At 35.0% G+C, this 18384-nt stretch overlaps 1 protein-coding gene across 1 annotated transcript; it reads right to left on the bottom strand.

Annotated features, from left to right (window-relative positions):
- Positions 1-464: 464 nt before the first annotated feature.
- Positions 465-17416, bottom strand: LOC107824970 (branched-chain amino acid aminotransferase 2, chloroplastic-like). Its single transcript, XM_075229753.1, has 10 exons — positions 17190-17416; positions 16784-16869; positions 12924-13098; positions 12595-12771; positions 12385-12516; positions 10509-10607; positions 9638-9754; positions 9319-9414; positions 1277-1389; positions 465-700 (listed from the first exon to the last, which is right to left on the bottom strand). The coding sequence occupies exons 1-10, from the start codon at positions 17331-17333 to the stop codon at positions 583-585; spliced, it is 1257 nt and encodes a 418-aa protein (XP_075085854.1). The 5' UTR covers positions 17334-17416; the 3' UTR covers positions 465-582.
- Between the last annotated feature and the right edge of the window lie 968 nt (positions 17417-18384).

Genomic DNA, 18384 nt, shown 5'->3' with positions numbered 1-18384 from the left:
AAGTTTGGAAGGGTAGGGGTGTTTGGGGGCATTTTTGGGGCCAAAATATAATTTAATAAATTTAGGGGTTGAATTAAAAGTTTGGGAGGGTAGGAGTGTTTGGGGCCATTTTTGGCCATATATAGTTTTTACTAACGGCTATTTTTGAAAAATTAGTCATTGATCAATTATTCTTTCATTTCTTTTTTTAAACAAAAACTCGCGGGCTGCCGAGCCGGGACGGGTCGAGACCGGGCCCTTATCGGGCCAGCCCACCGGGACGAAATGTGTGGCCCGTCCCATCCGTTGACCCTTTAATCCCATATCCCATCCTCCTATACTTTTGCGGGACGGGACCGAGACCCCTAGTTTCGCGCTTTCACCAAACAGACTTGTGTCTTTTTGGGGTCTAGGGGAAAAATTTACGACACCCCGCAGTTACTTCTCCACCCAGTATATAATCAAAGATATATACAGAGATGTAACAACCGAAATTGTTAACTGATAAAGAGACAAGTACATGTCACAACAAGTCGAAAACTTACACACAAATTTTAGGAAAAGGAGAACACAAAGGTACTACTATCACTTAGATGCCAAAGCTCACTTCAGCTCGACAATCCAACCCATCTTATCCTCTGATAGTCCCATTTGTAGGCTAGTAAGAGCAGAATATAATTGTTGTGATACACGACCAACCCCATCACTTCCATATGTTACCCTGCAAAAATGTAAACGAGCAAGTCTTTAATCAAAACCTTCCAAACCTAGATATTTTTTTCCTTCTAAAGTCAGCATAGATATCCACACGTGTTAGTGTAGTTTGTGATTGGAAAGAGAAGAAAAGGCAAGTGTAAATTTTAAATAAAAAGATGATGGTTGAAGGTACTGTCAAAAAGTTGCATGTTCCAACAGTCGTGTTTTAAGGTATTATGAAATTACCTTTCACCTCCAAAACCTAGTTGAAGTCAGAAATTAATTCTCTCATTAATATTCTGAAAAACTCAAATTGTGTTACTGGGGAAAATTCAAGTTTTGCTGAACTTGGATTTCATTTTGGCTTAAATCCTTCTGAACATAGATTACTCTATCAAAGCCATTGCCCATTAGTTTTCTATTTCTCCCAAGTTTATTTTCCCAACAATACGAACATTCGCATTAGTATTCATGTATTGAAAAGGATATGTTCATGGCCGTCTCACTCGCTGCAGCAGGAGGGAAACAAAACTAAAAAGATAATACACTGAAAATGGTTATATTAATAATGATGTTAATCCATTCTAATTTATGTATATACCTTTTGCCCATGCGAGTAATGCTGCCCACAGGAGATACAACCACTGCAGTTCCTGTGCAGAACACTTCATCAGCACCAAGCAATTCGTCCACAGATACATGCCGTTCTTCAACCTACATTAAAATACTATGGTGTTAGAATAATAGTCCTGTCATGCATGAAGCATTTAGTGACTGGCTCTGCCAAGTGAACTACTTGCAGAAAATAAAGGAAGTTCCCATTCTTTCCCAAATTCATTTGGTTTTTTTAAAGATAGATCCAATCCCAAATTCAATTGTTTAATGGTAAGGTAAAGTCCATCATTATGTCACGAACCTAATCATCAAAACGTCCTTGCTACAAATTTGACTCACTGTGGGAAGAACTGAATTTGTTCTTCCAGCCCGATGACCAACATATATGCCATAGTTATTGAAGTTCAATTCTATCACTCAATAGTTCTGTCTAGGTGATTTAAGCAATGGAGAAACATTGCCCTTGTTGCATAAATTAGAGATTGTAAGCCAAACTTTTCACAGCTAACACTAGAAAACAACTCTTGGTTACGTATGTCCGCAATAGGGGTGTCAAATATGGCCCAAAGATTGATGACGCGCCCAACTCGCCCAGAATTGCATGGGTTGGGCACAAGATGAATTAGAAGTGGGCTGTGTCTGGGAAGTGTCGAATAGCACCCCAAAAAAAAAAAGAAATCCAGCAAAGAAGAAAAGGAAGAAATTTCATGGGAAGTGTCGAATAGTACCAAAAACAACATGCACCTAAGATGTTACAGAGACAAATAAATGATTAATATACTGACAATTTCTTATTTTTCGGAGGAATTGAATGGTAGGAAAAAGGAAACAAAAAGAGAAAAGGAATATGAAATGAAAAAGGAAAAGAAAAACATAAGGAAATGAAAGAAGAGAAAAGTAAAGAGATGAAAAAGCACAATTTGAAATTGTCAAAGACAGAATGCTGATACGGTAAGTCTTTACCATACTGGTATTCTTTCCAAAACTTCATTTTTTTCATGTCTTTTTTATTTATTTATTTTAATTTTTTTCCTTTACTTCTTTTCTTTCCTCTTTTTTCTTTAGGTGCAGTAGGCGTAAAACCAATTTACTAACGGAAAGAAATCAAAAGGTTATATTATTTCCTTTTTCTTTTCTTTTTTTACAACTCATATTTTCCTCTCTTTTTTGTTGCTATAACTCATATTTTCTTCCTTTTTTTGGATTTCATGAAAGTTGACTTGTGTCTTCCAGAACAGAACTGTTGTGATTTGGTGAAATTTGTTGATGCAGTGAATTTCTGGGTCTTGCTTTTCCTCCTAGAACTCCATTATTCTTATTGCACAGTTGCCTATTCTGTAGCATTTTAAGGAAGATCATGAATACCACAATTCAGCTTACAACAGAAAAAATGGAGTTTATTCTTAATGATGTGTGTTACTAACTTAATATGGAGTTTATTCTAAATGATGTGTGTTACTAACTTAATATGGAGTTTATTCTGAACGATGTGGACTTGATAAAGCGATGATAATGTCCTGCGACCTTGATGGCTACATGTACTTGGTATGCGTTTTTCTTATTCAGAAAAATCTGTCATTCTTAAATAAAGGGACAATTATATCTGATTTTCATGTGTCATTATCCAGGTAATTAAGAAAAACAGAACCACTTTGCCATCAACTACATTTTTCATCGGCCCGATACCATTCCTTCTACTGCAAGCAGTCCATAACTAACTTTTTTTCTTAATTCCTTGTCATGTTGGAAAATGTTTTATGACTTTATAGATGTAAGTCTTTATTCCGAATCCTGAACCTTTGTATTGTAGCTCTACACAGGTCATGGGCATATACACACTTGATGAAAGAGAAGGTCAATGAAAATCCGAAATGGTCCAGCTATCTCTTCCCATGCATTTTTGGTCATGAGGCTGCAGATTATGTACTTTCGTGATCTTTCAATTGGAAGTTTTAGCTTCCTTTATGCTAAATAAGACCATTTGTTTAAAGACCTTTCTCTTGGCACACAGAGAATCAAAAATTAAGCCGAGAGTCTATCGGAAACAGCCTCTCTACCCTCACAAGGTAGGGGTAAGGCCTGCGTACACACTACCGTCCCCAAACCCCACTTGTGGGATTACACTGGGTTTGTTGTTGTTGTAGTAGAAAGCGTTGGTGAAGATGTGACTGAGGTCCAGGCAGAATGCAAGCTTAATTTGAAGGAGTTTTGATAGATGTTAACAAAAATCATATTTCAATTGGGAGTTGACAAGTCATGCTTATGTTTCAAGCTTTGTTTTATCATTTGGAGCTAAAACAGTAATGAGAACAAGGGATTCTCATACAAGCTGACATTTATAAAAAGCCTAGGGATAAAATGGAAGCAAATGAAAAAGAGATGAAGATGAATTCTGGAAAATGATTAGCATATTTTTCTTGCTGTACCTTGAAAATTGAAGGCTGCCTTGTGAACATCTGGAGTGAGTTATAGGTGGGAAATTGCTCTAGAAACGTATTTTCTTTTCAAATTAATTAACTGATTTGTTTTTGTTTGATTTCGAATGGTAGAATTGTTGGAGGTATCTAATTCAACATCCAGATTTCCATGTGTTCTTTTACATTTCATTAAGGGCCTAAAGTTATTTCTGTTACGATCTCCTTCCGAATTTTGTTATAATCTTAGTCGGATTTAGTGTAACGATCTTCTTTTTTGTTCTTCGTAGACTTCAAATTGTACAAATGTTCTAATACTCTTTTGATAAACAATTTTCTTTCTAAAATTTTGCATGAATCTATCTATAACCACGAGAATGCTACAGTATTTAATGTATACTATTTTCGAGGCTTACAAACTCTGACTTTATAATTTATTGCTGTTTTATTCATCTATTTAAAAATTGAGTGATTATTACAAATGGAGAAGGTGGAGGTCTTGAATTAGACAATTAATTAACAAATAATGAAGTTACATAACATCCACGCATTGATCAAGTAGTCGATGAAGATAATATGTCTATGTGTATGTGTATTTGACTATTTGATCAAGTTATGCCAAGGAAAAAAAAACGTTCTTCTCCAAATTCATGCAAGCACACTTAATTGGTTAGAAAAAGTTTATTTTCTTTTTTAAAGGTATGATATTAATTATTTAGCAATTATTTTTAAAAGATTGATTAGTTTGCTTTTAAAATCACAAAGCTTTTTCTAGGATTCTTGTGGGTAAAAGGTTTCTCTGGCTTACTTTTTCTTTTTTGCAAATAAAAAATATATACTATCTTGTTCATTTATATTTGGCTATTGCACAGGGGTACCTCAAGGGGAAGGCTAGTAAAGTGTTTGCTTCCCCAAAATTTCTCGACCCCAAAAAATTTTAGTAGTGGATTTTATGATTTTATTTTCACTTAGACACTATTGAAGTTTGTAAAAAAGAAAAATAAAAGTATAAAAATCTTTAGAAAAAAAAGAAAGAAAGACTGTCTACTTTTTACTAGTAGAAATATTTCAGAATTTTGAGTTAAACTACTCAAATCTTCACATTAGAGATAAAGTTTTTTACAATAATATCTAAGGTAGTATATTGCAAACACATGGTTAACATCATATTAACTTGAATTATTTCCTACCGATATAAGTAATATTATCTGAAAAGGGAAAGAAAACATTAACAGCATATGTGTATATATACTCTATTGAAAAGATTAAGGTCTTTTATTAAAAGAATTCTTAGGCAGGAGATTTAGAAAAAAGGATGCAGGGGCAGATAAATTGGTTGTCCCAGTGTATTGTTATTGTTAATATTAACCGTAATTGCCAAATTACCCATTTTACTGATATATACACCCAATTCGCATTTTAGGATCTAAATTCTTTCTTTTGGGGTTTTTACATAAAAATTAAGTTTACATTATAATCAAATTTTAAATAATTATGAGCTATATCAGTATAAATCAAAATTACAAATATAAAGACGATATCTATAATTAAAGGGGAAGGTGAAGATCTTAAATTGCTTGATGTGATAAAGTGTAGGACAATCCCATGGGGCCTGTGGTTGATTTGATGATAGTAAACACTACACTCTGGACTCAGTGTGGCCACAATTTAGTATGTGGTGGTGGTCAAACAATTTATATAACACTTTGTGGCAAATTTTTTTTAATTTCGTTGTCCATAGATTTGTTATTCATGCGTTTAATTATTAGTCTTTGACTACACATACATATTAGTATCATTTCTCCATCTACGTCTTTCACATTAAAGCCCACGCTTTATTTGCGCTTTGCGTTTAAAGCCCCAATAGTCCTTAGAGCGTTTTGCACTTTTCGCCTTTGATAACACGGTAATGACTATGCATTAGTGGGATTCTAACGTAAATAGTCTTTTCATCTAGTATTTTTTTTCTTTTCTTTCTCAAATATAAAAACGGTAACACTCTTACTATTTTCCTTTCTTTTTTTTTTTAGAAAATGAAAGTCAAGGAAATTTATCATTATAAAAAATGTTCCACAAAAATATAAATAAACTTGACCATTCAAAGTCTATACTTTGATTTACATAATGACTGGACGCCAACAAATATATTTATTACAATAATTCCATATGTTTAAATTCCATATAATTTATTTATTGCAATATTTCACCACTCCCGCCACTTGAGCCACTCACTTGCAATGAAAAGGTAAAGGTTGTTCAACATAATATGCATAATGTTTTTAGAGAGTACTTGAAATGTCCAATTTCTGGTGTTAATATGGTGGGAAGTAGTAGTGGTAGATGTGATATTGAATGGTGAATGAAATGGATGAGTTTGATATTTTTGAAAGTCCATTTCAAAAATACAACTAAATTTTACCTTGGAAGAGCCCGTATTGGTTCGCAAAGGAAATGAAGATCTAGATGTGCTTAAGTTTTGGAAGGATAATAAGATCAAATAACCGGAATTCTCACTGATTGCATGTGATTTGTTAAGTATTCATATCACTATTGTTGCATCCGAGTTTGTTTTCAGCATTGGAGGTCGTGTCAATGATAAATATAGAGTTCTATTTTACCTTAGAATACAGAAGCTAAGTTGTGTTCGCGAGATTGGCTTTATGGTCATCAAGGTAAAATATTATCATATGGAATTTGTTTTATAAAATCATTCTTGTAGCTTGACAATTTTTCTTTAATATGTATGCATATAGCTACAGTTCATTTTGAAGAGGAAGATCATTGCAATAGACGTGCAGAAAATTGCTGCCAAAACTTTCAGTTAGCTTGGTGATATCTGCAGGTTTTCGTTCTTCTAACCTTCCGCAGATACATTAGCAGCTAAGTTAGACATTAGACAATACTTGTGGTTTTTTGTCGGAGTTCGGGAAGAAATGGTCATTATTTGTTTTTAATTGGGCGAACGAGTTTTTATCCTCTTGGAGAATAGTTGTCCTCACTACAAGGCCTTTGTTTTTCTGTTTCTTTCTCCGTAAATGACTTGCCAGTGACAATTGGAATTGATTTTCATAGTATTGGTATAACCTTTTGTGCACACTCCATTGTTATTTTCCTCTAGTTTGTTTGTATCGGACATGGATTGTTTATTTGATTAGTTTGCTTGTTATCCTTAGATTGTGATTATAGAACTTCCATACATTTGTGTAGTTAATGAATCCTATAGATGATGACCCAATGACCCAAAGAGATAAGAATTCAATGAAGTTGGATGGGTTCTTGATCAATCTTTCTTGCCATTAATTGGTTTTACTTGTAGGTAATGTTGATTAAGCTGATAATGTGTGCAGGCATGCTGCGACGATTGGTTCTTTATGGAGTATTTGTGGATATCTTGACCGGTGCAAGCCGGCATGCTGCGACGATTGGTTCTTTATGGAGTATTTGTGGATATCTTGACCGGTGCAAGCCTGTTGTTTCTATTGGAATGTAGAAGGAGCAATTAGTTTTCTCTAATGGATTTTCTTAAAGTTTTATCATGGCAGAATAGCCTCGTAGACACTTGTACTTGTTCGTGTTTGTCACCCCGGTCCCTATACTCAAAGAAGATTCATTTAGACACTTATAGTTGTTCAAAATCAATGTTTTAAACCCCTCTGATCATTGACCAAGTCTATGTGACCACTTAATTGTTGAACTGGACAAAATCGTGTATTTCACGCGTATAAGGAGCGTGAACATAAAATATTTATGATTAAAATAAGCAAAAAAGAAAAAGAAAAATGCAAAAAATCAAATTTCTCTTAAGTTATGCCGCCCACCAAGGAACCCCCCCCCCCCTCTTTTCTCTATCTCTCTCCCTTCTTCACGTTACTCCTCTTCCCCCATTTTAACCCCAAACCCACAGCAACAGAACCCTTCCCACCATATCTTCATCCAAACAATGACATCCTTCGTCGCCATAAAACCAAAACATCTACCAGATTTGCAGCAACGTTTGGGGAATTTTTTTTCTCACATCCTCATTCCCCTACTTTGGAAAATAGGCTTTGCAAAGAAATGAAATAGAAATAGTGAAAGAAGATCGCCGGTGAAACCTATTTTCTAGTTTTCCTGTAATGAAATTTCAAAAGGTTTTGGGTGATGTTGGTCTTTCGGGTGGTCATTTTTGATGGCCGGTTCTTCTTTTGGTGGTTGATTGGTGATGCTATGGTGGAGTGTTGGTTGTGAAGAAGCTTTGTAGGTGAAGGATGATCGAAGAGGGGTCGCACGCGGTGGTGGTTAGGAGATATTTAAGATTTGTGGTTAAATACAACGAATTTGAATGGTAAATGTGCGGGGAATAATGGAGAATAAAAATGGTGAGGGAGGAGGAAGGTGGAATAAGAAAAAAGAAAATGAACAATTTTAAAATAATGTGAAAAATAAATTAATAATGATGTGTAACAGAAAACTTGACGTGGCCACTGATGCGTCATCCATGTCAGAGATTTGAAGAACACGCAAGGTGAGAGGGGTTTAAAATATTGGCTTAGAACAACTATAAGTGTCTAGATGAAACTTTATTGAGTATAGGGACCGGGATGTCAACGCCAACAAATACAAGTGTCTGCCAGGCTATTCTGCCTTTCATCATCACATGAGGTTTAGGTTCATAGGGAGGAGTTAGATTTGTCAACGAAGGTGATAGATTAGTTTCTAACATAGCTTATGCAAACTTGGGATTCTATTTTGTTGGTTCATTGTTGCTAAGAACTGTGTGTGTGCTGCAAGAAAATTGTTTGGAAGTATATCTTGGTTCTACGAATTGCAATTTTAGTGCTTATAACAATGGTCTTGAAATGCTTGAGCATGGGAGTGATATGCAAAAAGATTTTTGTAATTAGGCTGATTTTGAGCCTTTCACGTAGTTTTGTGTACCATCTTTGGTACTTCTTTTATTGAAAATCTTTATTTTGTCAAAAACTGATTGAAGCATACCTATTAAGCTGGCAGTTGATATGTTGTTAACACTATTTGGGCTGATCCATCATTGGAGTTTTATATTACTGGAAGATAATTACATTACAAAGTTTAAATGTGAGGCCTGATCTAGATCATTGAACTTGATATCTGTTGTATTTTAAGTGGGTCAAATTGGGCAGTCATGACCCAACCCGCTTTTTAGCCCATTTTAGCCCAATTAATTTTATTTATTAATTCAACCCATTTTGACCCGCTTAATTTCAGCCCAACCTGCCCGTTTGACACCCCTAATCCGCAACATCTTTGTTGCTCATCCACTGAAAATGTAAAACCCATAATTATCTTCATTTAACTAAGTCAATCTTATATGCTAAGATTGGGTAAGCACAATATTCATTTCTTCTGAGTCTTCTAGACTGGTGTTCATTACAAATATGACGAACATCATCTTTACGTCTTCCTTAGTTCAGTTACAGGGTCTATATATTCTTATATACCAAGGCTCTCAAATAATTCAACTTTAGAAGAAAAAAAAAAGGAACTCCAAATGCTTGCACCGTAATGAAACACAAAAAGTAAGTATTCATACCATTACGCGATGGCAAGTAGGATTAGTACTCAAGCATGTTTATGTAAAGGCAAACAGGGGTACCTGAAATCCTTGGCTTACAGCTACATCAATTATGCTCTTTCGTGTAATACCAGGAAGAATGGTTCCTTCAATTGCAGGAGTTGTTATCAGATTGCCCTGAGAAAATAGTATTTAAAAGAAATAGTTGCCTTCATCAATATGATAATGTGTAAAGAAGTTTGTGCAGAGAATTTAAAGTATCCATGTAGGACAAATGCACTGTTTGACAAAAACTTGGTGAATCTTAATAACTGTACTCCTCTCTAGGCTAGCAACAATTTATATTTTTTTACCCACCATATTCTTAACATGCACAGATAAAATTGACGTAGTATTATACCTTCACAATGAAAACATTACAAGAGGAAACCTCCTCTAGATATCTTTTGTTTACACTATCAAGGTACAGAACATCAGAGTAGCCTTTTGCTTTAGCAGCACTCTGTGCCTTCAGAACCTGCATTTGAAAACCCAAAGATGAAAATGAAATTGTCAACAATTGCAGATTTGACTTTAAATACTCAATAAAAGCAACATGTCTCAATCCCAAGCTTGTTTGGATCAGCTATATGAATCCTCAATACCCGTTTTGGTCCATTTAGACTCATTTCATTCCAGAACTATAAGTTAGGTATCAGATAATTAGAAGCGCAAATCATTTTTGCTACTCATGATCCCGCTCCCCTTTAAAGTTAGGTATTTCCAGGAAATAATATGATTCTAAAACTACAACCGCTTGTAGTCACATTAAGTGTAACACAAGAGTGAAAGTCTCAAAGTATCGAGGAATAAGATAGACCACTCTAGGTCAGTTTACGTTAGATACTTCCATAGAATAACATGATTATAAAACTATAACCCACCTTGGAAAATATCAAGTGTAACCAAGATATAGGATAGACCACTCCATGTCAGTTGCACAAGAATGCAGAATTTGAATTAATGACTTCATATGCTTGTTAGATGGAATTTAGAAGTTCAAGGAGAAAGCAGAATGCAGAGGACTTTATCATATTCAAGGAAGAACAAAGGCTGAGGATGGTGTCAAAAAGGATAAAGCATGCTAAGTGGGACCTCATGAATTATCATTTTCAATCCCCAAGAAGAAAATGGAACTAACTCAGGCTCCAATTAAGGCTTTCAGCATGATAAACTTTGTGTTACATAAAGAGAAATCTGAAATAAGCTAAATTTCCATAAACCTAGCTTACTGCAGCATAATTTCCTATAGTCTTGACTCCTCCAGTTCCGCCAGGAGTTGCACGGTGCATTTCTGTCTCAATTACTAAATTTATTGGTGCCATACCTTCCTGCCAAGAAAGTAAAATGAAGTGACCATAGAGAGGGACCAACTCATATCATGACTATTGGAACACAAACATGGGATTTTACAACAAAATATGCCATGCTCACTCGAAGTTTGAGAATTAACAATAGGCCTACATCTTGCTATCGTTTCTATATTCCTTACTGACATCGTAATATTTTTCCCTTAAAGTAGTAAGAAGATTGTGAGAAAGTGTATCATAACTCGTTAACTTTGTTATGTTCCTTCAGATTTTAACTTAATACATCAGCTGTAGTTGACAGTCCCGGCATTTGCTACAACCATCAACATCAAGGACTTAAATTCATACAAACTTGAACATTTCAAAATTTAGTCAAAAGAAAATCCGGATCTAATGAATATTGTGATATCATTCAAATTAAAACTTCATAAAACGGCATCTTACATCTAATTCCAATCCATTCTCATGTTACTCAATCAGCAACTCAAACTTTCCTATAATAACAACAACAAACCCAGTGTAATCCCACAAAACTTTCCTATAATATGAAGTGTAATAAACAAAACAACAGCAGAAACTACTACATATATAATTTGTGCTCCACAGCCCCCACCCCCACCCCCCTCTTCCTCGGGGCAATACTTTTAAATGTATATTTGAGAAGAAGATTGGTTTTGGAGGAAGGAAGGAGGGGAATAATCAACCTGTTATCTCTGTGACACCAGTAATATCATGGATCATGATGAACTTAAACACTCATCTATTCAGACAATTTAGCAGTAAGACTTCCTCATTTATAGGCTTTGAATTTTAGGAGTGAAGCATAATTTATAAAATAGACCACAATGATATATCCTTTTACATCTCCAATAGGAACGAATATTGACAGAAGTTTTATCAGGGTAATCTACGGGAAATGATACTTCACAATCAGAAGGGTGAATTCATCATTTTGTTTTCTGCAAAATCTGTAGTTTGCTGTACAAGTTTTGAAACATCTCGCAAAGATGGACGTAGTCCTTGAACGGAAAAATTAACTTGATGGGTAATCTCGTACATAGCGAAGAAAATATGTAACAAAATTTTGCAAAACAGGAAAGGTTCTTGGTACATGCATCCAATGAAGGCAATAAACCAAATAAGCGCAAAGTCAAATAGATTTGGATTTGAAGTTCTCTCAAGTAAAAGGTGCATGCACCCTTAGCATCTACGTTAAGCTATTCTTTTTACCAATTATTAACACTTTCAAGGACTGATATAATAAGAGAAAAACTGAAAGAAGCAGTTGTGAACCCAAACGAAAAGTTACAGTCGAAGCCTGGGGTGTGATCCAACCAACTGCCAGTACACCAGTAATAAGCTTTCTTAATTAGCATCTGATAGGAATTCAAAAAAGAAAAAGAAATTTAAACTCCACTCTGCTATTCATACTGCCACACGTCCACACATCTCTACTCATGCCATTTCAAGTTACTCTCTTTTTCACTTAAACATTTTATGCAGCAACGCTTGCTACTATATATACATATATGCACACCAAACAGGGGATAATACTAAGAAGTAGGGTAAAAATCTCCACATACATCCTTTTTACAGAAACATTCAAACTGATGAACATGGTTTAATTACACTTCAAGCATCTAAAGCCTATAAAATTCAACTTTTAAGTAGTCAATTGCCACAACTTATGACAATATAAAAGGTGAAGGAAAGACCAAAAGGAGAAGAAATCCAGATGTGCGATGCCTATGCATCAAAAAAGAAGACACATGTAAGTCAAGGATGCTGAAAAAAGTACCTTAAAATTGTTTCCCACAGGTGATACATAAATCAGAAATGTGTACTCAGGAGCTGGAGCAACACCAAGAACAGCTCCACTCCCCATAAGCAGTGGTCTTATATATAATGAACCTTTACCTGGAGGAGGAATCTGAAGTAAGGAATTGAAGTCAGGACAGAAATCTCCCAATAACAGGATTTCACACTAAGATTGAAGTGACTCATTTACCCATCTTTCATTTGCTAAAACAGTGGCTTTTACTGCTTCCACAAATTGTTCAACAGATGGTGAAGGCATGCATATACGTTCTGCTCCCATCTTCATGCGCAGAGCATTTTCTTCGGGTCGAAACAGCAATATATTACCATCATGTCTTTTATAGGCTTTTAAACCTTCAAACAGTCCCTGTCGATATTTCTAAAAGCATTTTAAGTAACGTTTGACAGATGAAAATATAACACTAGTCATGAAAATGAATAACATAAGCAATGTATTTAAGATTAAGAAAAAGGTTGCTTGGAGTGAAAATCAAGACCAAGACAAGGTGCAAAACAGACCTGTCCATAATTTAATATCCCAGCAGATGGGCTCAACTCAATGTTCCCAAAACGTTGTAGCTCACCCTTAGAAAAGTTTTCATCTCGAGAACATTTCATGATATACATATAATCAGTAGGCGTAATGCTAAAGCCAAGGTTGTCCCAATCGATGTTGGCTAATTCAGGTGTTGCGCTGTTTTTATAAAGAAAACACACCTTTTATCAGTTGGTCTACAAGCAAGAAAACAAGAAAGGCACCAGATCTCTATTTTTTTTCTCTATCTTTTTTTTGTGATCAAACAAGCAAGGCACTTGATAGACTGCCTGAAAATAAAAGATTGTAAAATTACAGCTAAATGTGTTGATGTATCAATGTTAGTAGGCTCTACTTTTATGTTTTTGTTGTTAGAATTGATGTATTTTGAAGTGTGGTTGCATTGAATGAAGGCCGGTTCAAAGGCGGGGAGATTTAACCACCTCACCTTCTCAAGGTTAGTAAGTAATATCTTCAGTATCTGCAATGATTAGCCAATGATCCAATGAGGCTGTTGAGGTTAAAGTTCAGGCCCCTAAAATAAATAGGTCTTAGGCCCAATAAAGGCATATTCCTCTCCAAGCTTATGTTGGTTATGCGTCACTAGTTCGTGACAATGTGAGTATTTGTTTCTTTAGTTGATAGTGCATATACCTAAGTTGCTCGGACTCTTCACTTTCAGTGCCGCACCCGTGTCGACACGACGTGGGTGTGGGTGTGGGTATGGGTGTGGGATCCGTGTCGGATCTGGTCAACCGATTTTGGGTACTTTGACCAAAATCAACGGAGAAATTTGGGACAGATACAATGATTTTTGAAAACAAATCAAAAGATAGGGTGATATGGAAGAAAATGGAATACCTTGTATATATAAATTTCTATGTCAGTCCTTTTTCTTTTATCTCCTTCTAAAATTCTACTCTTGTTCAATATTTTCTCCTTCTCGGAATACCTTGTAAGTTCTCCACATAGTGTCTCATAATTTAGACATAACTTTATAACTCTATTTTTAAATAATTGAATTATTTTTAGCTGAATCCCCGCACCCGTATCCGTACCTGGATCCGTACCCCCGAATCTTTAAATTTAGATCATGAAGGATCTGACCTCTAGATCCGCACCCGTATCGGACACCCGCACCCGAGTCCGAGCAACTTAGGCATATACTACACTATTCTTTTGCCCCAAAAGAGAAAGAAAAGTAGTGATTATTCCATGATGCGCAAGACATTTTGTACTTCCTCTTTTTCTTATTCAGATATTTTCCAAGCAAAGCAACATATAACATACTTTGAGTCTGTCTCCCAAAATAAATAGTTGCATCTCTAGGAAATTTAGCTTATTCAGGATGTGCAATTTTTTTTTCTTTTTTAGGTATGGTAAACCCAACCCTCCGAACCTTCCTTCCAAGAATCAAAAGTGGTCCTTTTCCACTTTGCTCCATTAGCGACTTGAACTCCCAGCGTCGTAGTTGGAGGTCCTCCCTTATGCAGTCGCGCCACCTTATATACCAATAAGGAAAATAGCATATTTATGTAATTTAGCTTATTCTCGTTCCTCACACTATAGCTACCTAAATTCAGCTCATTTCATCTTCATGTGCTATTTTCGGGGGGGGGGGGGGGGGGGGATAGGGCCAGTTACAAACGAAAAAAAAAACGAAATTAGGATAAGGTCTCATTTGTTTTTATTAAGATTAAGAAGTCTTAGGACTGAGAAGTAAACTGACTCCAACATTCATTTCCATTTTGTTTTTAAGCCTATTGGCCGACATTGGCATTAAAACTTAATGAAGTCATTCACATATACCTACTTTCTTTATTCATTTACTAATACTTACGGTTGAAAAAGAACCGGACTTTGTTTTTATTAAGATTAAGACGTCTGAATCTGAATAAACATCTGAATATTAATATGTGCATTAAGATTAAAACGTCCGAATCTAAATACACATCTGAATATTAAGATGTTGTATTAAGATCTGAATACTGAATAATTAAGACTGTTTGTTTTCTCTACATCTGAATGTGTAAAATTTGTCTTTATTTAAAAATTAATAAGTATAAATTAAAATCAAATAGTACTAATTATTCTAATACTATATTAATAAAATATTTTTAAAAAATTATATGGTGGTTGGTGGTAATGAGGGCTAACATTGATGGTTGTGGGTGCTGACTGAGTAGTGGCTGGTGGTGGCGTTGGTTGATAGTGGTGATTAAAGGTAGTAGATGATGGATAACAATAGTAGTTAACGCTGGTGGTTGATAGTGGTGGTGACTGATAACAGTGATGTGATATATATTGGTGGTTGATAGTGGTGATTAGTGATTGTTGTGGTAATGGAGGTTGGTGGTGATGGTTGTAAATGATAGCTAGTGGTAGTAACAACTGACATTCGTGTTTGGTAACAGTGGTGATTGTCTGAGGATAGTGGTAATGGGTGGTGGGTCGTGGGTGGTGATAGTCTATAATGATGGGGGACATCGATAACAATGGTGTTAGTGATTAGAGGTGAAAATGTAGGAGTAATAATAAAATATCAATTTTACATAAATTCTTGAATGTATAACATCTTAATGATATTAAGACTTTGTTACAAATCTTAATCACTAAGATCTATTTAGACCCATTAAGTGGTTGTAAAATTGAAAAAAACAAGCAGACTTAATGATTAAGATTCAGATCTAAAAAACAAACGCACTTAATAACTGAGATCTGAATGATTAAGATTCAGACCTCCATTAAGTGCAAACAAATGAGGCCTTAGTGTAATTTAGGTTATTTTGGTTCTGTGAAAGGTAGCCATCTATTTCAGATATTGACATCTTTATTTACTAATCACAAAGCATATGTGTGATTAAGCTTTGCCGGCCACAACTAGTTTAGAATTGAACAATAGTTGATTGATTCATGTAACTTAGTTCATTCTAGTTGCACAATAGCCACCTTAATTAAGGAAATTTCGAAAGAAACGAACTCACAAACAAGACCTTAAAGTTATCACTTTTTAAAGAGAGTAGTTTCACGGCACCCAAGGGCGTGGCCTAGTGGCGTATGAAGTGAGAGAAAAATCATTAAGTCTCAGGTTCAAATTCTAGCGGAGGCAAAAAATAGTACTCCCTCCGTTCCAATTTATGTGAACCTGTTTAATTGGGCACGGAGTTTAAGAAAAAATAAAAACTTTTGGGATTTGTGGTCCTAAAAAATTCAAAAAGGGCCCCAGAGTATTTGTGTGGTAATAAAAGCTTCTCATTAAGGGTAGAATTGTAAGTTTAGACAAAATTGTTTCTAAATTTAGAAAGGGGTCATTCTTTTTGGAACGGACCAAAAAGGAAATAGGTTCACATAAACTGGAACGGAGGTAGTAGGTGAATTCTTTTTATCTGCCTAAGCCTTAGCCGCCAAAGTTACCCAATACTTATGTTGGTTAGAGGTAACAGGTAATCGATGAAATAGGCGAGGTACGTCTAAGCTGAACTAGACACCACCGTCATAAAAAAAAATGAGAGTACTTTCATTAAAAATAGCCGAGATGCCACGATGGACTTTCTTAGCTCATTACACATATTGTAATATGAGAGTATTTGTTGCTGATATCTATATAATTATAATTACTTTTAACAATAAAAAAAAATGATTATTTTTATTTTATTTTATTTTTTGACAATTGACTGGTTTTGAATATACTCAAAATTAACAAAATAGCAATCCAAATGTACAAATCAAAACAATAAAGAAGGGAAATAGATTTTCGGAGCGGGACGTTTAAATTGTAAAACAAAAGCAGCAAAAGATTAAAAAGAGAACTCCTGAAAAACTAAAAAGATAAAGAAAAAATTACCTTGCAGGAGAGGCAACCTGAAGAGCACTCCCATTGTTTTGGGAGCTATTACTACTATAAGAAGCAAAATGTGACTGCTTCCGAAGCTGAAAACAAAAAATTAACCAAAATCAACACATACATGCACAGATTTACATAAGGATTTAAGTTATAAGTTAAAAGAGTTTGAGTTATACACATTGTAACATATCTTATTTTCAAAATTACAAATTCCACATTTTAAGGAACTTTGAGTGTAAAGAAAAATTTATACTCAAGTTAACTTAAACTCAAAATTTATAACTTGAACTCAAAGTACACAAATTTAACAAATACAAGCACTATATAGCAACGACATTTCGAATTGAAAGTAAAGTAGCTAATAAGAGTGAAAAAAGGACATTAGAGGAGCGGAGAAAAAATTAACCTTTAAAGGGAGAAGAGAAAAATGGCGGTTGTCGATGAAGGAATTAGAAGGAGGGAGTAGCTTAATAGCGGTTCGTGATGGGACGAGAAGGTGATTACAACTGGGTTGCGGATGAAGCCCTAAGAATGCGCCGCCGTTCTCCATTGATCTGTTCTTCTGGAGTAGCTTCCTGTGCTTGAGACTTTGACCAGTTGCGTTTGTTTCAGCAATTTAAACGTTTTGAGTATATCTCCACGTATTCGGGAAATTATATGTTCTCACTACCAAAGGTGGCTAACAGGCCGGGTTGGCCCGTTCCGGACCGGATCAGACCGGCCCGGTGTATTGCGGTCGGATAGGGGCGGGCTATTGAAAGTCACACCAAGTTGTAATCGGTTACGTTAGTTTATCCAAATTATTATTTTTTTGGTATTTGATCGTTGGCAACGGTCACCTCCGTTGCCCAACGGCCTGATTTGCAAAATAGCTCTTTTGGGGCTTTTTTTTAAAATAGTAATACCTTTATTATTTATTAATGTAACCCTTTGAAAAATTATAAATAGACACTCCCCCTCTTTATTTTTTCACTTATCTCTCAATTCTCAAATCTCAAATTCTCAATTGTCATTCTCATTCCTCTCCTAAATTGCTATCAACTATTTGGCTCTCATTTTTTTTTTGAATTCTATTTGTGGTGTTATTTGAACTTTGAAGAATTGAACCTTAAAAAAGTTGGAGTAGTAACGACTAACGAGCAAGTTCATTTGTGGTAATGTCGGAGTTACGAAATCAAGACTTCAAAATTCATCAAGTGTTCAATTTATTGCGTAATTCGGTATAGTCGTTTCAACCTTTTCTCTTAATTAATTTTTTATTTGCATATTTAATTTTTATTAGTTTTAAATTTTAGTAGCTAAATTTTCACAATATGTTTAATGCTGCAAAATAAATTTATAATAGGGTTGCTAATCGGGGTAATTAGAAAAATAGAAGAAAAAAGTGCTACTTCAACTTCTGGTAGTAATATAAATGACTTAACAAATATTTCTGAAACATCGCCTCATAATAATATAGATTATGAACAATTACATGAAGATTGTGGTATATAAGATAATGAATTAGGAATTAAAAATGAGACACTACTTACACCTATTACTTGTTTGCTAGCCTAGTCACAAATCTTAGTAGTTTAATTAGTGAAATTGATACCTACCTT

This window comes from Nicotiana tabacum, chromosome 14 (assembly GCF_000715075.1).
Source record: "Nicotiana tabacum cultivar K326 chromosome 14, ASM71507v2, whole genome shotgun sequence".
Classification (NCBI taxonomy): Eukaryota; Viridiplantae; Streptophyta; class Magnoliopsida; order Solanales; family Solanaceae; genus Nicotiana; species Nicotiana tabacum.
Note: the sequence above shows the minus strand (reverse complement) of the source record. Positions and strands in the feature narration are given on the sequence as shown.